General features: G+C 49.4%; 1 protein-coding gene across 1 annotated transcript; it reads left to right on the top strand.

Moving 5' to 3' along the window:
* Positions 1-7,767: 7,767 nt before the first annotated feature.
* Positions 7,768-16,354, top strand: PPM1G (protein phosphatase, Mg2+/Mn2+ dependent, 1G; the record flags this gene model as incomplete). The annotated part of the gene is made up of 8 exons (XM_009699131.1): positions 7,768-7,853; positions 9,723-9,855; positions 11,264-11,733; positions 12,169-12,306; positions 13,122-13,356; positions 14,794-14,923; positions 15,082-15,184; positions 15,624-16,354. Coding segments are annotated over 8 exons (1,499 nt in total), but the record flags the coding sequence as incomplete, so codon positions are not given.
* Between the last annotated feature and the right edge of the window lie 873 nt (positions 16,355-17,227).

A 17,227-nucleotide genomic window follows, 5' to 3' on the forward strand; every position in this document is an offset into this window, starting at 1 on the left:
TCTCCCTTTTCTCCATCCTTTCACCTCCCCGGGGGAGAGGGTTAACAGAGAGCATCTACCGCCTGAGCCTTAAATGGTGACAACAGGATATCCAGTTTTTAGGAATAAAATGGCAAGATGGTGGTTGTCGTCATAGAGATAGTTCGTGCAGTAGCACTTGGGCCACTCCAGACAGGATAAGATGTGAAAAACACTTTACACCTCAGCCAGGGATAATGGCCCCACCTGCCAGGGCCTCTGGCAGAAAACACCTGCAGAGACTTGAGGTCGACCTCTAGGGTTTTGGAGCTGGGGATATAGGGGATGGGCTCAAATGGGAAACCCCAACTGCCCAGGAATTCTGGAATTGATCATGGACTGACCAGAGCATCGAAACTTCAGAGTGTTGCCAGGGGAGGTGACTCATGCTGGAAAGGCCCCTCTGTGTAACAAATTACAGAAAATGAAAAGCAATATGCCTTGTTTACAGATGGATCCTGTAATATTGTGGGAAAACATGGAAGGTGGAAAGCTGTTGTGTGGAGTTCTACACAACACAGAAGTCTCAGAAACTGCTGAAGGACAAGGTGAATTGAGTCAGTTTGCAGAGCTGAAAGCCATCCAGCTGACTTTGGATATTGCCGAAACGAGAACAGTTGTCTTGCCTTTTGATCTGCCTTAGCATTCTGCCTCCCTGTCATCTCAGGGTGAGAGTTAATACTCTGGTTTTAAAATTTTTCTTTTCCTGTCGTGGCATAGTATTCCAGTCCATAGGGATTCTGTGTTTGACTCTAAGCTTGATTTATTTTATATTCAAATGGTGTCTAAATACAGATCAAATCTTAGAGTGGGATCTGCTTTCAGCCTTGTGAAGATGAGATAGGATGAGTTTGTGCATGTACACGCACTGAAAATGATTTGATCTAGGAACCTGTATCTCTGGAGGCCTTTTTCTTGCCTGGGTTTCTGCCCTGAGGCTGCTGCCCATTCTTGTCTTCACATGTCATATTGAAGCCTGTGCTCCTGGAGACAGAGAAATTGTACTGCTGTGAGATTCCAGCTGGGTCTTAGGTACTCTGGAGCCAGCCTTGCCTGAAATGCCAAGATAAATTGAGTTTGTTCCATATTTCATCTGAATGTGACCCCTGCTTTTAAAACTGAATCAAGTGTAGTTTTTGGGGGTGGCATCTAGCCATGCAAAAATATGCTCTGAGACCTGAACTTTCCCATGTATGCTTTCACTTTTCTGCGTGGTCTTTCAGACATCCTGAAAACTGCACATGCTCTTTCGCAAACAAAGTGGTCTCTCTGTATAATTTTGTAGGAACACAAAAGTATACGTTCTGGAGAATCCTCCATATGTTTACTTTTCCACTGAATTCAGTGCTACATGTTATATATTTAGCCTCCTGAAGACCTTCCTACTACTGCATGTGTGTTGCATTAAGCAGGAAATGCAGCTGGTGTTACTTGGCTGGATGCTGCTCCTCTAGAAAACATTAATAAAATGATTCATGGATACTTTGAGAGTTTTACAGTGGGTTTCACACTGGAGACATGGAAGATGTGATCCTGGATGCATTGTTGGTTGTGTATTATGATTATAGCTGAGTAATTGTATTTTCTAAGTGTTCAGGCCTGAAGGCTTTTGAAGTCGCAAACAGCTGAAGACGCTCCACACCCGTGGGTACCAGGGCCTGCTTTTGTATCTCTGCTTCTCCTCTTGGGGAGGTGTGAAGAAGTGGAAATTGCATTTGGTGAGATTTTCTTTTCCCTGCTGTTCTAAAGCTGTCAGTGCCAGGACTCCTATTGCAGTTTAAAATGCGCCTTGGAGTATGTAGAGCCTTGTCTGGAAGTTAAAAGTGACAGACCTCATTCCTCCCCCTGGGGAGGTAGTCCTCCAGTCTTGCCCACCTTGGTGAGGGGAAGAGCCTGTGTGGCGGTTCCTCACACTTACCTTGCTGTGCTATATTGTACTCATGCACTCATCCTTCTCTTGCTTGAACAAAATTGTTTGGATTTTGGGTGTTTGCATCTTTGGAAAATTCATTCCGTTTTACTGCTTTGCGGGTCAGTTTTGGGCTTCAAAGAGCTCTTCCCAACTTCTACCGTTTTGCTGGAAATGTTGTCTCGGGTGCTTGTTACAGGTGAGGGCAGCCAGGACCATTTGCTGTAGGTCTGCTTAGGAAGCTGTACGGCCCTGTGCACTTAATTCATTGCTGACAGATGATTTTGAAGCTTTTACTCACTTCTGATGCCCAGGTGAGCATGAGCGGTTTGGGGGATATTTTATCCTGGTAGATTGTCTGTTGCTTCTCTATACAGCTGTAATAAGAGTGTAAATTTCTGTGTATAACACAGTAACTGCAGAAGTGAGGGATACTTCAGTTTTGAGACAGTGCTGTAGTAGGTGAGGCACCATCAAAGAAAAGCAGCAAGTGGCTGTAAAAGGAGTGGGGAAGTGTTTTGCCCCGAGATCTTTCTGGTCTGTCCAGGGAGTTACTGTTATTCAGTTGCAACTGGTGTCTGGTAGTTTGTTCTCCTCCCTAGTTCTGTGCCACAGGCTGGAAGTATCGTGGGGCTGAATCCTTTGATCCCTGGTGGAACTGCCAGGGAAGGACCTTGATGAAGAGCACCAAGCAGGACTGAGGTGTCCAAATTGGCTTTCATAATTACCTGGCTCTTCAGCCCGGCTGCTGATGTCCTCATCCCCATCCTCTCAGAGGGAGGATGCTTGATATTTAATGAAGACGAGACCTTGATAAAATGCAGTGGGTGGGCTGATTTTGGCGTAAGCGTAACAAGTCCAGGAGTATGTTACATAATGAACTGAAAGGAGCCATTAGCTTCCCCCAGGTCATTACTCTGATTGCACCCAGGCTAAACTGCGGAAAGGCTCCCTTGCCACATCTGGCCCTGGTACGCAGAGGCCACTCAGTGTCAAGTCAAGACCTGGAGTGAAGTAGAGCTTCTCTATTGCACTCTCACAAAGGCTTTGTCAGTGAGAAAAACCTGGTGGGTTTCTTGCTGCAGGGTAGGTCCAGAAGTGCTGAGACAGAATATTTTAGTACATCTGTCTGCATGTAGAAGATGAGTTCCTTGAGCCAGTTCAGTTTCTCTGGCCACTGTGGCAGCAATGTGCTTTGAATTACTGACTCAGCTTATAACACCGTTAGATCTCATTGGGACTGCTGTGCAAGCAGCTAGACCTGAGGTCTGTGTGCTGGGCTGATAGCTGTCTCCTGTGCACCAAAGGGACACACACCTAATAGATTTGAGGACTTGGTTTTCATGGATCATCTTCCACAGCCAGAAGACTCCAAGGGAGAATCTTGTTTTTCTAGATGTTTTGGTTAAAACACTGTAAGTGAGAACCTTTGTATCCTCTGGGCAAAGGAGACGAGGTACCGCTACGACCAGCTCTGCTCACAAAGGGTGGCCTGATTTGAGAGTGAGCTGCACCCAGTGAAGACAGAAGTGTAGGAGACTGGCAAAAGGGTCCTATGTGAAGCCTCATCAGTTTGCAGCAGCAATGTCTGTTATGACATCTGCGCTGGAGCTGCATGGGAAGCAGCAGAAGTTTCTTGTCTTCTGTGGCACCTATAAATTCTCTTACAGCAGTTTGTCTTTGGGTAGCCACAGTCAGGCACATCGGACATTCCTGGATCACTGTTTAATCTAGTGTCCCTGTTTCAAAGAAATGGCTTCTCTAACTGCCAAAGCTTTTCATATCGGGGCTGGCTTCCTGCTTCTGTGGTGACAGAGCAAGATCTTTCTCTATTGCACTTCTTTGCGCATTGCTGCCAGGCTTGTGGAAAGGGCCAAGGCTGCAAAGCTGTTGGTGGCTTTCTCAGGTGAAGCTACTTGTTGCTGTGAAGAAAATCCCTTGTCCCTAGCTGTGGCAGAAGGATTGCAACGTTCAGTCATCTTTTCCAGCTGATGGGTGATCAGATGTCCACACTGGTATTATTAGATCTGTCAGCTGCTTCCAGTAGCACAGATTGCACAGAGCTGCTGCCTCATCTGCAGACCCCACTGGGCAGGGACAGGGGTACCCTTAGGTCACTCTCTTCTCCCTTTCTGATCTCAGCAGGTAGCTGTGGCCAGTCCTCTTCTACCAGAACAGTTACCTGGTACAAGCAATGCAGGCTTTTACCCACCCCATTCCTGTTTAGTGTTTGGGTAAGACCATCAGGGAAGCCTCTGAAGAGCTGCAGGGCACAGCACAGCTTGCGTGCAGATAACCCACCTATCTCTCTGTGGTACACTCTGGATGATGCAGTTCAGTGCCTCAGAGAGTGTCAAAATGAGATGAGTAAGAGATGTCAGCACCATCATGCTGGTCCAGATTGGGCAGGCAGGAATGATTGCAAGTTGGAAGAGAAACTGGAGGAGACAGCAGCTGCTCCCTGCGATGACCAGCAGTCGTGTCAGCAGCCCACTTGGCCTTTTGCCTGTCCTGTAGTTCCTGATTTGGGGTTAGAGATTCCGGCAGTTTTCCTAGTCTTTCTATTCCTCAGACTGCTGAGGCACGCTTGCTGCACCACCTTGCTTACTGGTCAAGCCTTTATGTGGTAGTGCATCGCCGTCATGTCTAGGTCTCGGCCAAGGTGCCGGCCAAGTCCCAGAACTTGCCTGGAACAGCTCTGCCTGTGGTGGAGCTCTGCATCCCTGCGGGAAACTGCTCTGGCCTCCTTTGGGCCAGGCTGGTCTGCCCAATCCCTGTCATACGAATGAGGACATAGCAGCTGTCGGTGTTCTCTGCAAGCACTTCAGGGCTACTGTTTTATGGCCTGCTAATTTATGCTGTAAGTAAACGCAGCCTAAATAAAAGGGCATGTAGAGTGTGCTCCTGGCTTCTTGTTCCAAAACTATCTCATGGAGCGTTTGGGTCCGCTGGGTGGCTTTCTGCCATGGTCCAAGACTGTGCACATGTTTTTCTTGGTGGCCATAGCTCTCTGAGCAGCCACTTCTCACTCCTCCCAGTTCATCAAGTGATCTGGAAGACCTGTCACTGTCATTATTCACCACTCCCTCTGTCTACAATTTTCTCACAGAAATTTTATTTTGGCTCTTTGATAAAAATGTTACAATATCATCTGGAGCCAGTCCTTCAAGACTGCATGTAAGCACATCTTCCCATGTGATTTGTTCAGTTTCATCTCATGACTGGTAGTTGGCAGTTCCTTAACGTATTCCGCATGTGCTATCTTGAGAGTTTAACTTTTTAAGCAAAGTGCTGTCTTATATACATATATGTGTATGTAAGTTATATATAATATATACATGCAGCTTGTATACCTTACCTAAATCTGTTACATCAGTATGCTTAGTTTTTTCAGCCAAAATGGTGGTATCTTTAAGAGCAGATGTTGAGTTGGATTGGCAAGATGCTTCCATAAGCCCATGTCAATGGACCTTAATTGTCCATCCTTTTCATTTGAGATCCTGTAAGGTCCGGCCAGTCTTTTATTTTTCTGCCAGGTCTGTGGTTGTCAGGTCACCTTGGTATTCCCTTTTAAGTTCTCATTAAAATGCTAGAGTCACTCCTATTTCTCTCTTAGATCACTTTTTTCCTGTGATCTTCCTCTTTTATTTTTCCTCCCCTCTTCCTCCCACTCTGCATTTTTGAGAGCACGATCAGAATAGAGCTCAGTCTCTTCGTTGTCTAGATCTGTAGCATTGAACTTTTTGCAGCCCTATTTGAACAGCAACCGTTTTGCAAGGTTTCTGTTCTTTGTCAATGGCCACTTGATCCCTTTTCTGCAGGCACGTTTGAAAAGTCCCTTATCTGCTGTTTCTTTCTTTCAAATCTCACCACCTCTTCGCTTCCCACCATGTTCCCTCTGCCTCTCCCTTTGCTAAGCTGATGGCTAGCTACTTCCCGCCCTTCTCGTACTCTCCCCTTGATTCCCCGGCTCCCCTTCCCTTCACAGAGCTTTGCTCCTGTGTGCGTTTTTTCCTGTTGTGCCCAGCTACCTGCACAGCCTCTGTTTGGTTGGGAGAAGGGGAGGGAAGCTGGGATGTGCTAGCAGGGAGATAGAGAGTTGAGTGGCTGGAACAGCTCTGCTGTAAAAACCGTCCTTCTGTAACCAGGGGGAAGGAGGACCTGTTGCTCTCTCACCTTACCTATAGCCATAGGAAAGCCGGCGGTGTGCAGAGAGGCTCTCAAGCGCTATACTCAGCCCACGCATACTACTGCTTTGCCCTGTGGTAGAGAATGGCTCATCCAGCAGAGTCTTAAGCACGCTCCTGGACCCTGCAGCTGCACCCCTCCACCTGCCTGCGGTCCGCCCTGCTCCCCTCTCTGCCACCCTTCTGTGGCTGTCATTTAGTTTGCTTCTTAGTTTCTAGCTCTAATTTTTCTTTCTTGTGACCTGTGAGCCAGGTTCCTATGTCCTACATCGTTCTTTGCCTCTCATATAAAAACTTAAATTACTAGACTGATCTCTTACAAGTTGCACTGTTCTTTCTGGTCCCTCTTGCTGAGCTAAGCTACAAAACTTCATGATCCCTTGCTCTGTTTAATCTTCTTCCTCTCGTAATAGCACCTTCATGGTCACAAAAAATGTCTCCTGTGCTCTGTTGCATGCTTGACAGAATTAATTACTGAGCTGCTGGAGTGTTTCCAGCTTTTAAAAATCGTAGAATATTAGAATCGATCAGGTTGGAAAAGACCTTAAGATCACCAAGTCCAACCGTTAACGTAGCACGTAGCAGTGCCAAGCCCACCACTAAACGATATTCCTAAGCACCACATCTGCACATCTTTTAAATACCTCCAGGGATGGCAACTCCACCACTTCCCTGGGCAGCCTCTTCCAGTGCTTGACAACCCTTTTGGTCAAGAAATTTTTCCTAATATCCAGTCTAAACCTCCCTGGCGCAATTTGAGGCCATTTCCTTTTGTCCTATCGCTTGTTACTGGGGAGAAGAGACTGACCCCCACCTCGCTACAACCTCCTTTCGGGTCGTTGCAGAGAACGATGAGGTCTCCCCTCAGCCTCCTCTTCTCCAGACTAAACAACCCCAGTTCCGTCAGCCACTCCTCATAAATTGTTTCATAAATCGTTTCATAAATCATAAGACTCCTCATAAATCTTTCATCTGCTCTAGGAGTGGGTACTTGGTTTGAGTTGTTGACCGTCAGTCCAAGTTATCCTCTGTGCTCTGGGCAGCCTGTTGTTCTGGCCACCATTCATTCGTGCTGTGCACACAGGCACACCTTCCTGTACCGAGATGACTGCTCTGCCGATCAGGCCCTCCATCTTCCTGAAGGGCTTATCGCAAGGCTGTGGCATCATATTTTCGTTGGTCTGGAACACACACTAGAATACATAACGCTTTTTGTGCTGCTTGTCATGTGTTGGTAATGCTCTGAGAGACAGCTTACATTGACCAAAAGCTTCATTTTTCCTCTGCTCATTGTTTATCCCTGCGCTTACATATGAAAATAGAGCTTTCTAGTTAGGATGGGCCTAAACAGTTGGCCTAAGTGCCAAAATGGGCCTAAGCTCCCTTTCAGGAAGCTTATAGCATATGCCAGACCTGACAGGTAAGAGCTCGTTGAAATTTGCCAGGGGTCATCAGCAAATCCTGCTGTTCTGGAGATGCAGCCTACTGGGAGGTGTGAGTGAGATCCCCAGCGGTCTGTTGCTGCATGACTTTTCCGTGTCTGGGTTAGTTCTGGTTTGTGTCCCAAGATTTGCCTCAGGAATTCAGTTGCTCGAGAGTGTGTTTTGCTTTTGAGAGGACCAGCCTCTTTAAATGATTTCTGCTCTCTTTCAGGAGAAGAAGTTGCGCTGTACTGTGCCAAGTATCTTCCTGAGATAATCAAAGACCAGAAGGCCTATAAGGAAGGCAAATTGCAAAAGGTAAGAATCTAGCTCTGCACTGAAACAAGTAAGCACCAATGCAGAGAAAAGCCCTTGTTTAGGTACCTAATGCTTATGTGCAGGGCCTTGTCCTTCCAAGGTCTGTCTGCCATGTCTTCCATTTTAATTTCCCTTCCTTGTTTCTAGGAGTGTACATCAGGTGCTCATTGTGTTTTCAAAGATAAACCTTATTCTATTTCTTTTTTTTTTTTTTTTTAAATTTTCAGACTCATTCCAGTCAAAGGTCTGGGCCAGTTCTTTGAGTGGGTTTGGTGGGTTGATTTTTGGCAGTTGGGGGTAGCTTTTGTCAGAGGTGAGAAGTTAGTTCATGTCTTGCTTCCACCACCTGACACTAGATCAGGCATCCTGTGGGTTGATGCTGGGATCTGTAGCGGTGTAGGTGAGGGGAAAGCAGTCCCTCCAGAACTTAGATTTACATCTAAACTGAGGATAGCCTACAAAGCAAACTTGAATCAGTTTGTGGCTCTTGCTCTGGGCTGAAACACCCAAGTATCATGCTTTGCTGATCCCAAGCTGGCTGTGCTTGCTGACTGCAGTAAGCCTATCTGCTGAGTAGAGGAGCCTGCATGCTGAGCCATTCCACACAGTGGCTTTGAATGCTATCCTGTCCCCAGGCCCCCAGCAAGGCTTGCGACTCCATGTCCCGTGAGATCTGCCTAGAGAAGCTGTGGGAGCGTGGGCTGGGTGAGCAGACAGTGAGGTGCATTGAACACTGGCTGCATGGCCAGGCTCAGAGGGCAGTGATCGGTGGCGCAAAGTCTAGTTGGAGACCAGTAACCACCAGTGTACCCCGGGGTCAGTACTGGCTCCAGTTGCGTTTAACATCTTCATTAATGATCTGGAGGATGGGGCAGGGTGTACCCTCAGCACGTTTTGCAGGTGACACCAAGCTGGGAGGAGCAGCTGCACACCAGAGGGTCTTGCTGCTCTGTAGTGCAGAGGGACTGGGACAGGTGGGAGAAATGGGCTGTCAGGAACCTCACGGAGTTCAGGAAGGGGAAACACAAAGTCCTGCCCCTGGGGAGGAACAACCCCATAGCACCAGTACATGCTGGGGGCACCCAGCTGGAAAGCAGCTCAGCAGAAAAGGCCTCCAGGTCCTGGCGGACACCAAGCTGACCATGAACCAGCAATGTGCCCTTGCTGTAAAGGCGGCAAATGGCGTCCTGGGCTGCATGAGGCAAAGCATTGCCAACTGAGGGGGGTGATGATCCTTGCCCTCTGCTCAGCGCGGGTGAGGCCACCCCGGGAGTGCTGCGTCCAGTTCTCCCCAGTCCGAGGGGGACCGGGACAGACTGGAGAGAGTCCAGCGAGGGGCCACCAAGATGCTGAAGGCCTGGAGCATCTCTGCCGTGGGGAAAGGCTGAGGGAGCTGGGACTGCTCAGCCTGGAGCAGAGCAGGCTCAGGGGGATTGAATCCGTGCCTACAAATGCCTGCAGGGAGGGAATGATGAGGAGGGGGCCGGGCTCTTCCAGGGGTGCCCAGCGCCAGGACCGGAGGCAACGGGCACAAACTGGACCACAGGAGGTTCCCTGTGAACATCAGGAAACACTTCTCAGTGTGAGGTTGACCAGGCACTGGCACAGTTTGCCTGGGGAGGTGACGGAGTCTCCATTGTTGGAGCTATTCGGAAGCCATCTGGACATGGTCCTGGGCAGCCAGCTCTGGGTGTCCCTGCTGGAGCAGGGTGTTGGAACAGGCAGATCCCAGAGGTCCCTGCCAGCCTCAGCTATTCTGTGATTCTGTATGGTGTGTGTTCCAGAAGATTTGATTGCACAGCATGACACACAGGCATCCTGTGAGGAAGATGAAACTGTGGACACTCTCATGTCTGTGTTCATACGTAGGCCCTGGAGGATGCTTTCCTAGCCATAGATGCCAAGCTAACCACTGAGGAGGTGATTAAAGAGCTCTCTCAGATGGCTGGGCGACCCCAAGATGATGAAGATGAGAAGGAGAAAGTTGCTGATGAAGATGATGGTAAGTCAGATCCCACTGAATAGACAAGACTGCAGCTCCAGGACAGGGACTGAGAGCAGTTGGGTCAGGTCTCCTTTAGCAAAAGGTTTTCTGTCTAAATTTCTTACTGAAATTTCAGCTGGAGTTAACTGCTCAGCACCTTTTGTTGCTTTGGGCTGGCACTAGAGGAATTCTGATTCATTTGGTAGCTTAATCCTATGAATAACAAACCAGTCTGTCACAGTTTTCCATAGGGCTTCATCCATAGGGCGCAGAGTTCTAGGATGTGTCAGAAACCTCTGAGCTGGGAAGTGGGCTGTTGTGAAACAGTGTGATGTCCAGTGCTTAGCTCTCCCAAGCTGGTGGCAGACATCAGATGCAGATAGGATTGAAGTAGATTCTGGTCTCGTCAGCAGTTATTTTTCTCACAAAGGAGCAAGTGTGCTTTTCCACCAGCAAGTAGTTGCCAGACCGTGAAGCCAGCTAGAAGGTGAATCCCAGGGTAGAATCCTGTGCTGCTCTTGGCTGAATATCTTGTGACTAGCCTTGAAGCAGATGTAAAGCAATACCATCACCTTGAATGCTGTATGTTGGTCTGAAAATGCTGAATTTGTTTGCCCTCATTCTGTAGCTGAGAGGGACAAAGTGGGTTGTTGGTTGGTTGGGGTTTTTTTTCTTTTTGTCCTGTATTTTCAGGAGTATTTGGGATACTGATGTTTCTTTTCTGTTTGGGATTAAATAGCAAAGAAAATTAATAACCAAGGGGGTGTCAATAGGGAAGTGGTGGTCATTGGCTCATAGATTAGGGAAAATCATCGTATTTTCTGTCTAGTGTCCCATTTGGGAGATACTGCATTCACTGCCTAAAGCTATTCTATCATCTCTGTGTAAGTGTCTAGATTACAGCTGATTGGGATCCTTGTGGTGCTTAAGGCCTGTGGAGCAACTGCTATAACAAAAACTTCTTGTTCCTGGTTGCAGTATTAATGAACAAATCTGCACGTGAAAGTGGTCTATCTGCTTCCCCGGCAGCTTCAGATGAGCCTACACTTGAGAAATGTGAGGCTTTTTACCCTCCAACCTTACATCTAATTTAAGCACTCTGTGCTGCCTACAAGTCAGCCAGATAGCATCAGAGGCCGGAGGCACTAGAGTAATCTGCAGACTGCATGCATCAGCTGTGGTTAGAAGCCATTGCACTGCCATTTGCATATTGTTGTCTGCAGCACCTGGAAGCTGTGGGACGGTGCAGGCCTGGCTGTGTATGTGCCCGCTAGTGATCAGTCTGTTGAGCATTGCTGAAACCTGTCTGCAGTAGCCAGGGCAGCTCACTGCTGAAGCCAGCATGTGCTGCACAGCTGCTGCTATGGTGATGTATCCTGTTTTCTGACCCTCTTTGTCCTCACCCCCTCCCGCTTTCCATTTTTAGTGGATAATGAGGAAGCTGCTCTTCTGCATGAAGAAGCCACAATGACCATTGAGGAGCTTCTCACACGTTATGGACAAAACTGCACCAAGAACCTCAAAAACAAGTCTTTAGCTCCAGCTGGGGAGAACGCTGCAGAGGGGACAGGCAAGCAGCATGATGGGGAGTCAAATATGAATGGAGAGGCTGACCCAGGGGAGCTTACCGACCAGAAGGAGAGGAAGAATGGGAAGCCAGATGAAGAAATCACGGGTATTTCCTCCACCTCAGACAAAGCCAGCGCTGGAGGCAACAGCCCTACTCTGCAGAAGCCTGAACTAGGCAAAGGTGACGAGGCCGTCACCTCTTCTACTGGGGAGGCCGGGCCCTCCTGCTCCTCTACGGGAAAGCCCCAGCGCACAACCAAATCCAAATTTTTTGAGGACAGTGAGGATGAGTCAGATGAGGTTGAGGAAGAGGAGGAAGACAGTGAGGTAGGAAACAGCACTGGGACAGAGTGGCCTTCTGGCTGGGCAGAATGCATTGCTTACTGTGGTACTTCAGCTACGAGCTTCTGGCTCATCCTAGGTGTGTCCTAGGAGTAGGTTTTTCAGGCTGATACTTTGAGACCATCTCATGGGAGTGTTGGGGATTGTTTAGATAACCCTGAAGGAATCATACCCTCATCTGTGCAGCAGCCATAATGGATAGCCCTTGGTCTTGCTGCATGCGTCATCCCTTCATTCACTGTGGTAGTTGAAACTAGCTGCTCTGATTGTAGGCATCAGGTGTGGGGGAATCGTACTAGGTCATCTCACTCTTCTGAGGCAAAGTTACCATCTGTCCCCAGGATGGAGGGACCAGCTGTCTGGGGAGGGCACTGAGAGTGTCCTATGTGACTCCTGGTGGTATCTCTCCATTTCTTGTAGGAATGCAGTGAAGATGAGGATGGTTACAGTAGTGAAGAGGCAGAGAATGAAGATGATGAAGATGACACTGAAGAAGCTGAGGAGGATGAGGATGAAGAGGAGGAAATGTTGTTACCAGGCATGGAGGGAAAAGAGGAGGTGCACACCCCGTTCTTGTGTTCTGCAGTATGGTGTGGAGCCAAGGGCACTTGGTGGGGGGACTCAGCAAGGAGTTATTTCCATTCAGATGGGAATGAGACGTCCCTTTTGTTTTCCTGAAGCTGAACACAGCTGCTGACAGCCTGACTTTATGCAAAAGGCTGAGGGATAGGACATGGATCTGGGCAGCAGGTTGAGATCAGAAGAGACTGACGCCCACTGCTGGGTTTGCTGTGCTTAGAAACCACTGTGGGATTGGCATGGAAGGAGAGTACAGGACAGTAGCAGGACTGCTCTGCTGCCACTGCTGCTCCTGGGCAGAGCATTGCTCTTTGTCAGGCCAAGGCTGTGGTTCCTCAGCCCATGGCAGTGATGGCAGATGGACCCAGGGACCCAGGATGTCAGGAAAAGGGGACTACAGCTTCCATGGTGCCAACCTTCCCTCTTTGGAGAGATATCCTGACTTGCAATGAGGCTTCTGCGTGAGCTGGGCTGGGGCTGGAATCAGCACATTAGAGCTGAGGGTATAGCAGGACATGTTGAACACTGGAGAATCCTGAACCACTGATGCTTTGTGAGGCTGGAAGGGAGGTATTGCTTGATCCTGCCTCTTAATGAACACACTCCTGCTGTGTTTCACACGTCCCTCAGGCTTTTCTCCATTGTTCTGTGTGTGCTTATGGGAAGAAGGGGTGAGATGCAGCACCTCAGAGTTTGGGACACTGCTGGTCCTGTGGTGGCTAGTGCTGGTTCCCTTATTGACTTAGTATGGAACAAGAGAAAGGAGTCTCAGCGAAATCATTTGTCTCTTGCAGCCTGGCTCTGACAGTGGGACAACTGCTGTAGTGGCACTTATCCGGGGCAAGCAGCTGATTGTGGCTAATGCTGGAGACTCTCGCTGCGTGGTATCAGAAGGTGGCAAAGCTGTTGACATGTCGTACGACCACAAGCCAGAGGATGAGGTGGAGCTGGCCAGGATAAAGAACGCTGGCGGCAAGGTCACCATGGATGGGAGAGTGAATGGCGGTCTCAACCTCTCCAGGGCAATCGGTGAGCAAGACGGGGGTGAATGCTGGCATGCCAGGCCTCAGAGTGTTGTGCTCAGGACATCCATGCTTCCAGCACTTGCCAGCTGCTGAGTTTAAGGAACAGTCTTTAACTGGATGATGAGTAGAACCTGTCCAATATTTGATGTGGTGAGATTTCAGTTTAATTAGAGAAAATGGTCATGAAACTGGCAGACATCAGTGGAAAGCAACACCTAGCACCTACCAGGCTCCAGCACAGGACAGAGTGTGTGAAGCCTCCAAGGTTATTGTGCCAACAGCTGGGTTGTCAGAAGCCACCTCATATATACTGTCTCAAAACCAGACTGTGGACTTTTGAACAGGATTTTTTCATGTTAGCAGGCTCTTGAAAGACCTTGCTATGTTGCTTTCTGGGGACCTAACTTTATACCAGTTTGAGATTATTTGTTCCTGAGCCACCCTTGCATTTTAATTGCGCAAACTCCATCCCCCTTGCTGCAGTGCTTTAGACAGCACCTGACTGCTGTTTGTACTCATCTTTTGGTCTCTTATGAGCAAGTAATTAATGGCTCAGGAGACTGGGCTTATCTGTTAGCAGCCAACAGGGTCTTGGCCCACTCAATGGCTACATTGAGCAAATGAGATGCTGGGAAGCATTAACGAAAGGGTAGTCAATAACACTGAGAATGTACTGGGAAATACAGAGAGAACGGAAGGAATTGCGAGCAGCTAAGGGTGTGAGTGGAGAGTACTTGTGCAGAAGGACCAAAACCATCAAAATGATTATCCTAGGGTAAAGAGGTAAAAACACATTTAGGACAGAAACTAGGAGTTTGTTTATCTAGGGAGACACTGGCATTTCCACCTACTAATTTGCCGTGGCCCTAGAAGTCCCTTCCTAGGATGTAATTCCAGGTGAGCGTGCTAGTCAGAGCTGAGGATGTTTTCTCAAGTGAGCTTTGGCTGCTGAGGGTTTGGGAAGACCTGAACCCAGCAGTGTGATGTGGGCATTGCACCGAAATATCTGGCCCTGGACAGCCTGAGCTTCTGGAAAATGAGCATCTAGTGTTACCACAGCAAAGCTGAGCTAGTGCTGGGATGAGCTGCAAGTCCTGTTCCAAGACATGGGGTAGCTCATCTCAAGCACTACTGCAGGATTTCAGCTGGTGGCACCAGGAAGTGGGAAGTGGCTCTTGGTTTGGGGTGAAGAGATGCTGAACTGGCAAAAGCATCTCTTTCCCCTTGTGTGGTAACAGCATGTTGAGCTTGCCAAAGTTGATACCTTGAACGTGTGGCAGATTTCTCTGTCTGATGCACCCGCAGTCTGATTTGCTCTGGTTGTGGGAGCACTGGCTCCAGTTCTGCTCAGCTTTAGCAGGGCAGTGTTTCTCACTGTTCAGAGGTAGGCAGTATGGCCAGGGTCGAACGACAGAAAAAGTGATCCTTCTCTCCACTACAGGTGATCACTTCTACAAGCGAAACAAGAATCTGCCTCCAGAAGAACAGATGATCTCTGCCTTGCCTGACATCAAAGTGCTGACAATAAATGATGACCACGACTTCATGGTCATTGCCTGTGATGGAATCTGGTGAGTAGCGAGGGAGCAGTTGTGCCTCTTGGGCATCACTACTCTGGTGTTTCTTGGGAGCTGGGCCTTGGGAAGGCCCAAGGACCCTGGGTGTTAATCAGACACTATGGCATGACTGCTCCCTTCGCTTGCCCTTCTGACCTCTCCACTCGCTGCAGGAATGTGATGAGCAGCCAGGAAGTGGTGGATTTCATCCAGTCCAAGATCACCCAAAAGGATGAGAATGGAGTCCTGAGGCCGCTGTCATCCATTGTAGAAGAGGTAAGGTCCAGAGCTTCACACTCCCTTTAGCACACAGTGTTTCTGCATCCCAGCTTGGTGCCTGACTCTGCCCTCCCTCTTCATCAGACTGGTTTGTTCAGCTCTTGGGTATCTGGCAGCACATGGGCTGCGAGGCTGGCTGGAACAGGAGCAGAGATGTGTCTGAATTGGGACCTTGTTCCTTTGGCTCCCTGACTAGTGTTTCTGACCTCTGGGTTGCTGTCAAGCCAAAGGAGTTTCTGTCCACTTTCAGAAAACCAGGGCTGCTGAGGCTCTGTCCCCTGTCTGGTTGGGAGGAGCGTTTGAGCCCAGCCCACACCGTTCTGGCCTGGCAGCCCCTAAGCCGCTGTCAGTTGCCAGAGTGGGCCCAGTGTCTCAGGTTATTCAGAGTGCTGTGTCTGTGCTCTCTGGTAACCCATCCTGTCCTGTCCCTCCTCAGCTGCTGGATCAGTGTTTGGCTCCAGACACCTCAGGGGATGGCACTGGCTGCGATAACATGACCTGCATCATTATCAGTTTCAAACCCCGTAATACACACCCACCTGCTGAAAGTGGGAAGCGGAAACTGGAGGACATGGCAGCACTCGCAGCACCAGCAGAAGAGAATGGCGGTGGTAACAACAAGAAGGCCAAGCTGGAATAGCAGACCTTGCACAGGGACTTTGCTGTGCACTCACCAGACTCTCGTTTCTTAAACATGCTGAACTCAAGACTCCAAAGTCTTGTCCTTTTTTTAGCCTTAGCAGAGGCCTTGTTTGTCCGTGTCCTGGTTTGGGGGGTGGGGGGCGGGTCTGGTTAGCAAGGGCATGTCGCACTGTTCATCTGTAACCATTCCAAAGAGGGAGCCGAGGGCAGAGCTGCAGCGGGAGCAGCCACAAGCCACAGCACAGGAGCCCACTGCAGCTGGCAGCCTGTGAGCACAGAGCCCTATGGTTAGAAGAAGGATGTCCCCCCATTGTCTCCATGTGGTTGTTGCCATTTCTGTGCCTGTGAATTTCTGTTCAGAGGGAAGAACTTTTTCACTGTTGAGGTTTTTTTAATCTACACCCAATTATTTAAGGCCCTTTCTGTTTTTATTTGTGAAACAATCTGGCTGTGGTGCTGCTGCCACACCTCGTTCTGTTGTACACTTTCAATCAATACTTTTTTCAAACTAAAAGCCCAGAAAACGTAGCTGTACTTTTGCTCCTTGGTTCTTTCCTGGAGGTGGGGGGAGAGGAAGGTGGGATGGGGAGAGAATGTCAGTCCCTGGTGTCTCAGGGCACTGTGGGGGATGTGTCTGCAGCTCACAAGAAGCAGCTGGTTTCTGCCCTGTGGTTGCAGAGCACCAGCCCTTGCTGCAGAGCCTGGGCCTGCTGCCTCTCCATTACCCTGAGGTGGCTCACTTGAGGACAGTCTGTTGCACACGGAGGAGGAGATGAGTCTCTCTACAGGAGTGCAGGGCTCTGGGGGGTCCTGAAATGCCAGTGCCACCAGGGAAGGGAGCAGCTGTGGGAGCCCAGGTGCTGCAGGCAGCGTCACCCCTGGTGCCTCCTCCACGTGGAGAAGCCGCAGGCTCTTCAGCAGAGTTTTCTCTCCTGCTTTAGAGCAGATTGCCCATCACAAGGATCCAGGTAGGTCCCCGTCCTGTGGCACCCCACCTGCCATAGCATCACCCACAGCTGGCCCAGGGCACAGCCCTTCTCTCCAACAGCCCTGGGCCCTCTTCACACATTGCCAGAGTAGGCAGGGATGCGGCTATACAGACAGGTCATCGTAGTGGTACCTGTGCTCTCCCCAGTGCAGTGCATGCCACAGGCTTGGCCTCCTGCAGTACCCATCAGGGACTACACCACAGATCAGAGCCTGCTGTGGTGGGGGCTGCGCTGTCGGGGGGTGGCTGTGCCACAGGAAACAGGCAGACCCTCAGAGAGTAGTTTTATTTACCAGTGGTGCCAATGCTCAAGATTGCCTTTGGGGATGGGGCTGGATGCAGGCTGCAGGCAGCACCGACTGCAGTCGGCGCCCACCCCGCCTGGGGCTGGCCAGGACCCCCCTCAAGGG

This window comes from Cariama cristata, unplaced genomic scaffold, assembly GCF_000690535.1.
Source record: "Cariama cristata isolate BGI_N322 unplaced genomic scaffold, ASM69053v1 scaffold19584, whole genome shotgun sequence".
Lineage (NCBI taxonomy): Eukaryota > Metazoa > Chordata > Aves > Cariamiformes > Cariamidae > Cariama > Cariama cristata.